This window comes from Orcinus orca, chromosome 7, assembly GCF_937001465.1.
Source record: "Orcinus orca chromosome 7, mOrcOrc1.1, whole genome shotgun sequence".
Lineage (NCBI taxonomy): Eukaryota > Metazoa > Chordata > Mammalia > Artiodactyla > Delphinidae > Orcinus > Orcinus orca.
Genome location: NC_064565.1, coordinates 86,803,433 through 86,817,095, shown reverse-complemented (window position 1 = coordinate 86,817,095; position 13,663 = coordinate 86,803,433). Strand labels below are relative to the sequence as shown.

At 39.3% G+C, this 13,663-nt stretch overlaps 1 protein-coding gene and 1 non-coding gene across 2 annotated transcripts in view; one reads left to right on the top strand and one right to left on the bottom strand.

Moving 5' to 3' along the window:
- The window catches only part of MPP4 (MAGUK p55 scaffold protein 4), a 40,168-nt gene extending 27,166 nt beyond the window's left edge, over positions 1-13,002 (top strand). The window contains exons 14-21 of the mRNA XM_004262851.3: positions 618-632; positions 1,765-1,806; positions 3,772-3,942; positions 5,745-5,825; positions 8,910-9,003; positions 9,387-9,495; positions 10,503-10,637; positions 12,456-13,002. Coding sequence (XP_004262899.1) covers positions 618-632; positions 1,765-1,806; positions 3,772-3,942; positions 5,745-5,825; positions 8,910-9,003; positions 9,387-9,495; positions 10,503-10,637; positions 12,456-12,647 — 839 coding nt within the window. The 3' untranslated portion in view covers positions 12,648-13,002. The remainder of the gene's footprint in view (positions 1-617; positions 633-1,764; positions 1,807-3,771; positions 3,943-5,744; positions 5,826-8,909; positions 9,004-9,386; positions 9,496-10,502; positions 10,638-12,455) is intronic.
- Positions 11,441-11,544, bottom strand: LOC117201889 (U6 spliceosomal RNA). The gene has a single exon (XR_004484022.1). It is a non-coding gene; the product is annotated as a U6 spliceosomal RNA (small nuclear RNA).
- Positions 13,003-13,663: the final 661 nt, after the last annotated feature.

Genomic DNA, 13,663 nt, shown 5'->3' with positions numbered 1-13,663 from the left:
ATACACCCCCCAACAAAAACCAAACAAACAAAAACAGGGGTGATGGATGTTTCGAGATATCTAGAAAACAAAGAAAACAGTACACTCTGTGTTCAGTTGCACCTGTCTTCAAGGGACCAGCTGGAGATGGAAATGTGTGACTGGACCCGGACAGGTAAGGAATGAGGACACTCGTTGCAGAGCTTCCCCAGTGGCCCTTCCACCACTTCCTCGCCTTCACAGGGTTGCAGCTAGATGGCCTCTGGTAGAGAAGGGAAGAAGAGGCTCAAATCGGTTGCCTTGAAAATTTCTCTTTCAAGTCCCATTCTTTGCCAACCAAGTAGAGAGGAGTCTGCATGGATAGAAAGCCTTCAAGGAGAGTCTAGATAAGCAACTTGCAAGAAAAGTTACTGTCTGCTGGGCAGCAGAGGCAGGTCCAACGAGTTTCTGAGTTTCCAGTTGTGTGTTATTCATTTGCCTCGGCAGGTCTTGCCCAGGTTACAACTTTCTCTAAGGGTGACATGAATGCCTCACTTGTGTCATTTGTCTTCATTGTTATTTGTCTTTGTTTTGCCAACTTGATCTTCTCAAAGGCTTAACTTTTTCATGTCTGTTTCTTCACTTATCCAAATCTCCAGAGGAACTTTCAGAAGGTGACTACTCATTTTTATGTCCTTGATAAGCCAAATAGAGCTCTGTTTGAGGTCTTTCAGTGCCTCAACATGAATACTTGACTGGATATATTTTAAGATAAGATATGATATTTTAAGGGTGAAATCAGTGATGAGATATACAATGTCATAGAGAATATTTTTAAATGAACAATGAAAGTAATTAAACTTTATCACTGTATCCCTAAGTAAACATTTCCTTTTAAACTTATTTCCAATTTTCAGTTAGAAAAATATGCTTACTTACCAGAAGATGGAATTGATATTGGTGTGTTTTCTTTATATTTTAAAATGGGTGTTTAAACACAAAGCTTAAGGAAGAAAGGTATATGTCCGTTCATTCTATGAACAAATGCTCTTTCTATATTATTTCGATGATCAGAACAGAGTTGTGTAAGTGAAAAAGAATACATGTTAGTAAAAAGTAATTTGAAAATGATATTTTTATAATATTTTTTCCCAGAGTTTTGGACAATTTTTCTGAGACCCCAGTGGAAGCAGAGACAGAAGTTTAAACAAGCTCTAGATGTTACTGCTGGGCACAGTTTTCCTAACTTTTGTCTCTCAGAGTCCTGGACAGTCAGAAACAATTTGCAGCCATAAAACAAATACTAATTTCATACAGAATGAACCACCTCATAAGGGAAAAGAATAAAAACCCATTTCTAACAAAGAGATTAATTATAGGACCTACAGAACACCATATCTATGAGTTAAAGCCAAGACCAGTTTATATGTTTCCTTTTTTGAAAATATGTTTTCTTTGGGTACATTTAAAAATGCATACCCAAATTTATCTTTTTACTACGACTCAATATCTTTCTTATAACTTTAAAGAAGACTATGATAGTTTTTTGTTCCAACCATACTAGACAGAATACATTCAGTGTATTGCTAAATTTCTGGATAGTGTCTCTATATAGTTTGGTGCACGTGATAGGATGGAAAGTGCTAGGACATTTTTTAATAAGGCACTCAAGGATAAAGTCAGCTGTGCTGCCATCTACTGAAATAGTGTCTCTTGAAGATTTGAAGATAATTTCATGCATCCATTCTAAGTAAAGTTCTCGTTCTCCTCTGCCATATTCGGTTCCTGCCATTTGCTGTGTTACAGACAAGGAGGAATTCGTTGGCTATGGCCAGAAGTTCTATATTGGTAGGTAATGATTAATAGAAGGTGGGTCTTTGTCACTTGCTAAGTTATATTCACATGAATATAACTTATTTTATGAATTATGAATGAGCCCGACTCTTCTGAAAGCTTCTTTTGCTGATGGATGTTCCCAAACTTGTTCCTTGTTCTGGTTTCTCTCTATCCTTATTTAAAAAAATAATCAGTATTCTGATGTGTTGATCATTTATTGTAATTCATCTGGTTTATATTGGATATCTCCTAATTATTCATCAAACACAAGTCTTTTGTTTTCTGCCAGTCTGTTCCATAATGTATTCACCTTACTCTAAAGAGACCAGTTCTCTGACCACTACACTTATTTTTTATGTTCATGTTTCCATGAGCTGAGCAGAGCTTTCTGAAAGACCAGGCACCTTCACCATTCATTTAAAACCATGCTGGGCTTCCTCCTTATGTGAGACAGTGGGAAAACAGCAGGGCTGCAGGGTCTGTAAAGCAGAATGTTGGTCCCCAGGTCTGGATGCACATTGGAATCACTGGGGAGCTTTAAAAAAAATGGGGCCATTTTTCTGCATCCCTTCCAGAATAATTCAGCCCAAAAGCCATTAGGCAGGTTGAGTAGGGTAGGCATCTACACAAATGTGGAGAAGAAGCAGTCTAGAGTGGGGCATCAGAGCTTGAGCAGCGTGGGGAAGGCATCATTGCAGGGGTGATGGCAGCCTGGAGCAGGTCGTTGGAGCCAAAGTGAGTGGGGCAGCTGCCACCACTTGGATCCTGACACCTCACAGCCTCTATAACTATGCCCTCCTTACCTAGTTTGGGCTTGGCACTTCCTGCCAGGCTGCTGGGTACTATGCGTCCCCCATCCCACCCAGGTGCTGTTAATTGATACAATAAGTAAATGTATTGAGGCAAATAAGAGCTAGATTTCCCACTCTTAGAGAAAGGAGTTACCCATATGGAATGGAGGAAGGCTAGAATGAAAACTGTAGTGTCGCATTGGCATTGTAGGCATTAGTGTGAACTCATGGTGTTCAACACATATAGATACAAGCAATGTAAATGTGTGCGTATTTATATATTCACATATAGTCCCTAGCTCCATCTTCTGACAGGACCTGGGAATGGCTCTGAAAATACCAGAAAGCCCTGTGATTCAGTAGGCAGATTATGTGGGATTCTAGGAGTTTGGAAATCACCACTAAGATGTCCAACTCTGCTACTGAGCACACAGTGGTGGGCAACCACCTAACCTGCCTGTGTCTAAGTGCATCCACCTGAAACATAAATCAAATCATGGCACACCCAACCCTCCACCGTCCAGCGACTTCGCATCCCACTTTGACCACAATCCAACACTTGACCAAGTCTCTGTGTGGCCTCCTGGCTTCCTTTCCAACCCCATTTCCTACCACTCTCCCTACTGCTCACTGCCCCTCAGTACACAGGCCTCCTTATCTTCCTCAAGCACTCCAAGCAAGATCCTTTCTCTGCACCTTTGCAATGCTGTTTCCTCAGCCTGGACTGCTCTTCCCCACAGACGCCTCCTCACCTGGCTCCGTTACATCATTCAGAGCCCTGCTCAATGTTGACTTTTCAAAGACGCTTAAATGAACCTCCAACCTGAAAAAGCATCCCGGTCACTATCCACTTACCCTTCTTCTAAGCACTTATCTTTATTGCAGTTTATTTTTCTTTCTCCTCCTGCATAAAATGTAAATTCCATGAGGAAATGGGCTTGGTTTAGTTGACCACTGTATCCCCAGCACCAATGCCCGGCACATAGCAGGCGCTGGACGCAACTTAGAGGTCACGTGGGGGCATTTTGCTGTTTCCCTTTGTATTGCTTCCTATCTTCTACCTTCAGACAGATGTGTGTTAATTAACTCTTCCGGATCACAATCACCGCATGCTCCTTCTGGTGTGAGACAGGAAGCGACCTCTCCTGCCCTGGGTCTCACGTCCCGTGCGTTTCTTCCCTCGCAGCCGGTTTCCGTCGCAGCATGCGCCTCTGCCGCCGCTGGTCCCACCTCAGCCAGCTGCGAGCCAAGGTATGCGGCGCCAGCACCTGCTCCGGCGCAGCGGGCGCCCCATACGAGGAGGTGGTGCGGTACCAGCGACGCCCTGCAGACAAGCACCGCCTCATCGTGCTTGTGGGTATGTCCCCGAAGGCAGTGTCTCCTCATCCATGGCGAGGCTCTCCTGGATTCAGTAGTCTTGCATTGGGAGTAGTGGTAAAAGTAAGAGTCTTTATGGACCTGCATATAAACACCTTAAAAAAAAAATAAAGCCTGGGCTTCCCTGGTGGCGCAGTGGTTGAGAGTCCTCCTGCTGATGCGGGGGACGCGGGTTCATGCCCCGGTCCGGGAGGATCCCACATGCCATGGAGCGGCTAGGCCCGTGAGCCATGGCCGCTGAGCCTGCGCGTGTGGAGCCTGTGCTCCGCAACGGGAGAGGCCACAACAGTGAGAGGCCCGCGTACTGCAAAAAAAAATTAAATAAATAAAGCTTGTTTTTTATGTGTGTTTATAAATAAAACGTTATGGATCATGCTTTAATTGTCTACAATTGAATGCAGTATGCCATGGTGTATATGAACCTGTGTAATAACAAGATGTAGTATGATTAGGTTATAAGCGAGATTTTTTTTAGTATCTGGTTTAGAGTTTGTTCTATAAGCATAGATGAATGTTTCCCCCCAGACTGGATCATTAGTCTATATTAGAAATAAAAATGCTTAAGATTCATTCCCTTAAGAAATTTGTAACCATCTCCTTTAGAAGTGCCTAAAAGTCTTCTGGACTGTATCTTTGGTGCTGAAGAACAGGGCAAATAGTGCTGGGATGATCTACTTTTTCAAAAAATTTACTTTATGTATTTTTGGCTGTTTTGGGTCTTCGCTGCAGCACTCTGTCTTTCTCTAGTTGCAGCGAGCTGGAGCTACTCTTCCCTACGGTGCACGGGCTTCTCATTGCAGTGGCTTCTCTTGTTGCGGAGCATGGGCTCTAGGTGCGTGGGCTTCAGTAGCTGTGGCACATGGGCTCAGTAGTTGTGGCTTCCGGGCTCTAGAGCGCAGGCTCAGTAGTTGTGATGCACGGGCTTAGTTGCTCTACAGCATGTGGGAGCTCCCTGGACCAAGGCTTGAACCTGTGTCCCCTGCATTGGCAGGCGGATTCTTAACCACTGCGCCACCAGGGAAGCCCTGAGATGATCTACTTTGTGACCAAGATCTCTGCAAAGCTGATTACTGCAGCAGTAGGAACGTACATCTTACTGCCATCTTCTCTGTGTATTCCAGTTGTGATCAAGGCAGGCCCCTTTGGAGCAGAACAACATACCTTATAGCCAGGACCAGCTACAGAATTTTTAGGATGCTGGGCAAAATAAAAATGCAAAAGCCCCTTACTCAAAAATGATTAAGAATTTCAATGTGGGAGCAGAAGAGCATTAAGCCAAGCGCAGTAGCCTAAGCATGGGCTTGTGGACCACACAGTTCTCTGCTCATGAACCAGCCCTTTCTCCAGTTGCACATGGGGGTGCTGACTCCACCATCTGTCAGGAGATGTGTCCCTGAATTCTGTAATTGTGGAAGCTGGTTGTGATGTGATAGGAACTTCATAGGAAGAGAAAAGACAGCTTGTCTGAAATGATCTGACTCGAGGCCAGAGAATTCTGAATATCCAACATTAGACGAAGTTTGCTGGGGTGACAGGTTCCTGCAATTCCCTACCTCATTTCTGAATGTTGGAGAAGTGTGGTTTACTCCATGGGTCACCAAGAAAATTCCCAAGAGTTTTCTGGGAAGAGTTTATTTCAGTTCATGAGAATGGAAACTATGTTATTTCCCCAATACCATGTGCTCTCAAGTGTCTTCAACAGGAAGACTGAAGTGATGATTTCATCATGTAACTCTACTTATCCACCTCTAATAATTTCCATATGTGGTGTTTTGTGTTTAGGACCTTCTGGTGTTGGAGTAAATGAACTGAGGAGACAACTCATTGAACTTGATCCGAACCGTTTTCAAAGTGCTGTGCCACGTACGTTTACTTTTTCTTTCATAGGGGTTCATGTTTTGGTAGAACTTTCTTTGCCTCTGCAGATGTACTCATCTCACTTAACTATGTTATACCATCTTTGTTGTAAGAATATAAGACACAAGAGATAGTCCTCAATATTTCTAACTATATTTATTTTAATAGAGGAAATTGATTTACTAGCGTGTAGCCTAGCTAGGCTTTTAAAAGGTGAGTCTTCTTTTCATTTTTTAGCAATCGTATAGATAACCTTTCAGGAAAACTAAATATTTAGCAGTAATGGATAACATTCATTCAGTACTTACTATCTTTCTGGCGGTATGCTTGGCTTTTTAAATGCTTTATCATATTTAAAATTTTAATACATGCACATATAATTTTATATAAACTATAAGTATTATACCATCCAAGCTGGAGGAGCATGTGGGTGTGGGTGCTTCCCCTTCACCTCAAGCCAAGAGAGAAGAAGTTAGGAAAACCACTTAAAGAGCTTAATATGTGTTCCCTGCTGTTTGGGAGACACAGAAGACTGGTGTCAGAATTATATCTGAAAAATCTAAAGGATGAGAGCTTAGAGGAAGTGGCCAAAGGCTATATTTTGGGAGGTAGCTGCCCTTTTAGAGTCTGTCACAGCAAAAGAGTTGTGATTTTTCCCAAGGACCAGATCTGGTTGGATGACGTGGAAGAAAGTCAGCCTGGGGTTGTCTTGGTTCTTGCCCAAGAGGAAGCCTCTGTAAAAGGAGGCCAAAACTGAACCCCCAGATACCCGAGGGTGTGGAAGAAATCACAGATGGCTAGGTGGAATAGAGATGGATTTGGGATATGCAGCAGCGCTGGTGGTGGTGGTAGCCTCTGCAAAATAAGCCACTACATCCTCTAGGAGATAAAGAGCCAGATTTAAACATCTGCCAGGTCTAAAAGGAGCCAAGAGCAACCAGCATCAGCATCAATTAAAGTAAGAATTTTCCTGTGCTGCTCGCCTCTCCTCTCTCTCTCTGCCCTCTAGCCTTGCAGAGTTATAAAATTGGGGGAGGAGAAGTAGAAATGCAATGAAAGGGAAGAGAAGAACTGAATCAAACTCACTTTCCTGACTTCTGACTTCTCTGATGGCAGGCTTCCCTGGGTGAGGCCAGTCTGAGCCCGTTGTGGGGAGAAGAAGCCTAAAATATAAATGAAGTTCATAATTTCGATTATTACATGGGAACGGAATTTTAATTATTAAATTGAGGCTGAGTTTTTGGCATGAATGGTAATGAACTTTTTTTTAAAACCTAAGAGCCATCAGGAGAGTCACGGGAGTTTCATCCAGGGCCAGGGAAAACAAAGTTGTTTTATGATCACATTCCATTGGTTGTGCCTTCCAAGTGCAGTTTACATATGTAAGAATGGACACTAATCTCAAAAAAAAAACTAATAAAGAAATCACCATTTTCAATAATCTGGATAAAAATAAAATGCCCACAGAACACAGAAGAATTGTTAGTTGTCTGGATAACCATCATTCAAAGTGGGAATATGTCGTCCATATTTTGCTTTTTAAATTTAGTGAACAGTTTTAAGCTTAAAATGAATGCCTTAAAATGAATTATGCACCAATTCACAGACTTTAACCTACCATATAAAATACAGTCCAACAGAAGCCAAGGAGAAAGGGTCATCTTAGGCTTATATTAACATAATTTACTATCACCTGAGAACTAGAAGTTTTTTCAGTACAAAGCTTTAGAAGAGGGACTTCCCTGGCAGTCCAGTGGTTAAGACTCCACGCTTCCACTTCAGGGGGCGCAGGTCCGATCCCTCGTTGGGGCACTAAGATGCCGCATGCTGTGCAGCATGGCCAAAAGACAAAAACAAAAATGCTATAGGAGAAGTGGCATAACTGTAGGAACTATAAGGATATAAAGAGAGGCTTGAGTAAAGAAAAAACAAAAATGATCCCCAGATGACCTTTGCTTTCTGAGCTTCTTGAAATGTCTGGAACTCCTTTTATCATTTAGGGCCTGTTTCAGATTCCTACTTGGTTGTTTCCATGTGTTGATATCATCAGATGTTGATCTGTTTCATCCTTAAACTTTATCAAATACACATACACATTGTTTTATGAATAAGGAGAATTTTTTTTAATACAGGTTAAGGGACTAGCAACTTTGCAGTAGATACAGGTCACAGTTGGAACCGTGTCTTATTCATCTTTGTGTTCTAAGAACCTAACATGATAGCGGGAACACAGGCACTTAGTATATGTTAGTTGAATAAATGGATGAGCAGACAATGAATCACTTTTAGGTACTAAATGAACTCCTATGTTCTACACCAGGTACTATTTAGGCTGAAGAATCTATAATCAAAGTGGTGATATCAAAGAATCAGACTGAATCCAGACTCCACCGATCTTTCCTTTCTGGAGATCACTAAAACTAATCACCATCTCACTTGGATATTAATGTATCTGGGCAAAACTGCAGACTGTCATGAGCTTTCTCCATTTCAAATCTGAGACAATCTGGCATAATAGGAGACATTAGTCTGGGAGGAGTCAGGACACCTAGGTGCTTGTTTTCAACTTTGTTTTTCATTTGTTTTATTCCTGTGAGCAAGTTAGTTACTCTCTAAAATCTTCAGTTACTTACCAGTAAACTACGGATAATAACCTTTTACCTAGCTATGAATGTGAAGGATGAAATGAGATCTTGGGAAATGCATTACCTAAACATAAGATATTGCTGGTTTTGCTACCCGGGGGCCTTAGCCACCTTAGGGCTCACATATACTTCACTACTTCCTGTTCTGAAGTAACAGCAAGAGTTCCCTTAGGGCCTTCTTATCTTGGTTTAATCCATAATGCACTCTGGTCTAGTTTATACCATGAACACTTAACAAAGGCTTATGATTAGCTGATTTTGATATGAGAACTTCTACTTTCTTATCACCAGTCTGGCTCCCTTTTTTGGTTCTAGCATTAAATTTATCTATCCGTTTATGTATTAATTTATTTATTTTGATCAGACATCTTTATCCAAATGCATATGGGTAGTAAAACATTTTGAAGATTCTAAAATCTTTTTTAAAATTCCCTTTTTTTGTCAGATACTACTCGTTCCAAAAAGAGTTATGAAATGGATGGCCGTGAGTATCACTATGTGTCAAAGGAAACATTTGAAAGCCTCATGTATAGTCACAGGTAAGCTAGACGTCCAGAATCTGATTCTCCCCTCTGGTTGTTTAACATTCAAAATAGAACCCCTATTTTTATGCATTGTCCAAAACTCCTGGGGTAATTTTTTTTTGCATCTGGAAAATTGAGTAAGGGAATGTATATTGATTTACTAGTACACCAAATCATTGAGTTTGGAGAGGGAGCAGAACTGAGCTGCAGATTTTAGAGAATTTGAAGTAGTTAAGTCCTAGATTTCCTAACATATTTGTTTTCTCCTGTCAAACATCCACTAATTCATTTTGTGCCATCAGGGTCCACATATTTTATTCTATTCTGTTGGAGTTTATGTTATTACTAATAATATTTTACCTGTAGAAACAGTTCTTTTCTTTATCCCACCCTTGCAGGATGCTCGAGTATGGTGAGTACAAAGGCCACCTGTACGGCACTAGTGTGGATGCTGTTCAAGCAGTCCTTGATGAAGGAAAGATTTGTGTCATGGACTTAGAGCCTCAGGTGGGTCTGTGGTGGTGTATTTCCCATCTCCCCAAAGTAATGAATGCATGTCATCCATTTTATGCACATGCTTTAGGTTGTAGTTGAGACACTTTATTCTGTTAGGATAAGACCACTTCCCATATCTAAGGACCAGGATCTTACTTGAAGGATCAATTGCCATTATCTTGTCTTAGCTGAGGAAAAAAATCTAGTTTCTCAGACAAAAAAAACAAAACAAAACAGAACTGAGCAGGTAGCCATAAAGAAAACTAAGAATCTTCCTTTGACCTTGATCACAAAGGCATCAAGGTAACTTCCTGTGGAGGGAATAACATGTTGTTTTACACAGGAGGTGAGGTTCCTATGTTTTCATATCGATAGCTGTCTCCCTGAGACCATATGTGGAATAGAGCAGGAATAAGCGAGTTAAGGTAAGATAAAAAACATACAACATGTAGTCCAAATTTTTATAATCCTGTATTTTCTTTGTATTTTCTGTAGTCACATAAAAATATATCTTGTGTGCTAAAGAAAATCAGGGGACATGAGATTTGTTCTCACTTGGTGGTCAAACTGGTGGTCAGTGTGAAGATGTCAGTTTTATCTGGTTTGAGACAATGGCAAGAAGAAAGGGAAGTGAGGGTGAAACAGAGCTGATTGGCCTTGGGAGTCTGTCCTTGTCTTTTCCCCATGAGATCATGTATAGAATCCTATTCTCAGATTTCAATAAGGATGTCATAGCTAGCAAGAGGAAGAACCAGTATTTGATCTTAATTTTGATTCCAGAACTCCATCTCTTAATTATTAAAATGTTTTTTAGAGTTGAGGACTTGGGAGCACATGAGAATATACTCTGGTTAAAAATAACTGCTAATTTCTGTTCTTAGAAATTTTGAGAACATTCATGTTGATTCTAGGAAATTAGGACTTCTGTTTTTAGATCTTCAATCTCATGCTCTGCCAACTGAGATATTTTGCTTGCTAGGACTTCTGTTCTTAAATGTGCATTTAATTTTTCTGTGTAGGGTATTCAAGTGGCTCGAACCCATGAACTGAAGCCCTATGTCATATTTATAAAGCCATCTAGCATGAGTTGTATGAAGCAATCTCGGAAAAATGCCAAGATCATTACAAACTACTTTGTGGACATGAAGTTCAAGGTAAGATACAGAGGAAATAGATGAGTGTATTGTGGGGTTTTTTTCCTAGTCAAAAAATTACTGTATTGTTTCCAGAGCGTCCCTATGTTAAGGAATATAATTTTTGTTTCTAATGAAACAAAAATTTATGATTTTTGTTTCATTTATCCTTTTTACTGGACATCATTTATAGATATTAAAATAAAGTTTAATAATACTATAAGGCTACTCATTTTTTTTCTCCTGTTTTGGGGTTTAGCTTTTAAAAAAAAGGCCCTCAAGCCACAATTTGCAGTCACACAGAAATTGGGTGTGTGTATTTTAAATAGATTACTTATTTTACAAAAGCATTTGAATTTACTTTAAAATGCTCTAGTTAATTATTTCAACTGTAATATGAGATACCTTTATAAATATATATTAAAACACAAAGGATGTTTATTAATGATTATAGCAATAATAGAGGGGCCAAGCCAGGTGGGATTAATCAGTGATTCTTTTTCCCAGATATACATATATATTTTTTTCGTTAAATACACTTTAAATATTTTAAATCATAACATACATTCAGCAAGGTGTATACATCTTAAGTGTACAGCTCAATGACTTTTTACATGTGTATGCACCCAGGTAACCATCACCTAGATCAAGATATTACATCCACTTGTTTGTGTGTGCATGTAAGTGTGTGTGGTAAAAAACATATAACATAAAACACAAAACTTACCATCTTAACCATTATAAGTGTACAGTTAAGTAGTGTTAAGTCTATTTATATTGTGAAGCAGATCTCCAGAACTTTTTCATCTTGCAAAGCTCAAATTAAACATATGGACTGCTCCACGAATTTGCATGTCATCCTTGAATAGGGGCCGTGCTAATCTCTACATCATTCCAATTTTAGTATATGTGTTACTGATGGGAGCATGAGGTATCATTGTATTATCCTTTATCTCTCTATTTTTATCTTCATTATTTTGTCAATGGCTACCGTATGAAAGTTTGATTCTCCAGTTTGCATTTCAAACAGTGGAGTCTGTGGATATATTCTCTGAGTCTTATGGGCATTTCAAATTCTGTTCTCATTTTTATGGCAATCTAAAAAATTAACAAAATTGCTTCTGGTCATCTTATAAAGGAGTACTGCCACAAGATCTCAGTGCCTGTATTTATGTTTGTGTTTATGATTGCATTAGCAATAAGTTGTACTATTTTAATTATTGTGGACAAATAAGAAAATAGTAGCAATGGATTTAATGCATTAGTGCCAAGTGAAGGCCAAATGACCTTGACTAAACAAACATTTCACAATAGTAGAAATAGACAATATTATAGGTGAATTCAGTCATCATGAAGCAAAGAGTAATAAAGGTATGCCTCATTTCGAAGAACCAGTTCATACCATCCTCATGTGCAAAGTGGCCATTTTGTATCTGCAAAATAATGTCATTCTTATCAGATTAATGTTCATTTGAAATTTATGTTTTAAGTTTTATTTATATTTAACTGGTAAAATTTCTTTGGTTTTATGTTGTATATGGTTTGAGAGCTTCAAGTGTTTAGATAATAGAGTAAGATAATTTAAGTCCAAATAGGAAGTTGAGAGGATTGGTCTGTCTACAAACTGTTACTCAATTTTGTGAAAACCTGACCTGGGAGACATTAAGCAAGACTAAAGATAGAAACATAAGTTTTGTGGTTTAGAATGGAGGACATTTGTATGACATAATGGTGTTTATAAACAGCTACACAACTGAATGTAACAGCAATTACAAACTGCATATTATTTCTATTTGTCTCATTAAGTTTGCTATGCATATTTTTCGATTTCTCCTAAAGGATGAAGATCTACAAGAGATGGAGGATTTAGCCCAAAAAATGGAGACTCAGTTTGGCCAGTTTTTGGATCACGTGATTGTGAATGACAGCTTGCAAGATGCATGTGCCCAGTTGTTGTCTGCAGTTCAGAAGGCTCAGGAGGAGCCTCAGTGGGTACCAGCAACATGGGTTTCCTCTGATACTGAATCTTAAGGAGGCCTTCTGCTTAATACTGGAGTTGTAACAATGTTCACCTATTACAGAGAGCTGGAAAAACAGCTGCAATCTAAAACAGCACTATTGTATTTGCCCTATTATAATGTGTGCAACTTTAAAAGTACTGCAGTTCATTAATTATTCTTATTTGAAAAAACAACCTGTATCGTATGGTTATGTAGAGTTATCTATTTGGCTTTCAGGGAAAAATGTGTTCCTTTACCTCATATGCAGCAATTGGTAGGAATACAACAATGTTAAGTCACTGAGTAAAAGAACCTTTCACAGATTTCACATGGCTTTTGTATGATTCAGACAAAAAGAGCTTTCGTAAATAAAATACGTCATATTTAATTTCAGAAACTGTATTTTACCTTATGAAACTTCTGTTGTATAAACATGGATTTGACAAAAAGTACCTAGTTGACTAACTGCAAGAAAGAAGGGTTAATATACACATTTCACATCTAACATCAAAACTTACGGAAACAGCACTGCTCTCATTTTACACATTAGGCTGCAAGGAAAAAGTATTCTTTTGATCAGGGCTGCAACAATCATTAATTTTCCCAAAAGCCAGTATCTACATTTATGCCTAAATTAGGAAAAAGCAATGGATTTTAGTGCTAGAGACCAACATCTGAGAAAACCACGGGATGAGGATGTTATTCCACGAAGTCTTGTTTTTCTTACTTCCTAGAGTCTGAGACTTCCAGTCGCTAAACTTGCCCTAGTATCTGTTCATCTTCTGCATCATTCCCTAACTTTTTCCACATCCATGCCATCCCTCTGCTCTTTCTTAACTATAAAACAGAGTGTATGCTTCAAAACATCTGTAGCTTTTAAATTTAAAGTGAATAAGTGTTATTTTTCTAAGAAACCCGACCAAACAAAACGAAGAAAATTAAGTCATTTTTAACACTCATGTGACCCCGGATTTGATTTTATGCCGTGCTTCTTTGGATGGAGGATAAGCAACTGGAGAGAATCTGAGAATTGCCTCTATCAACACA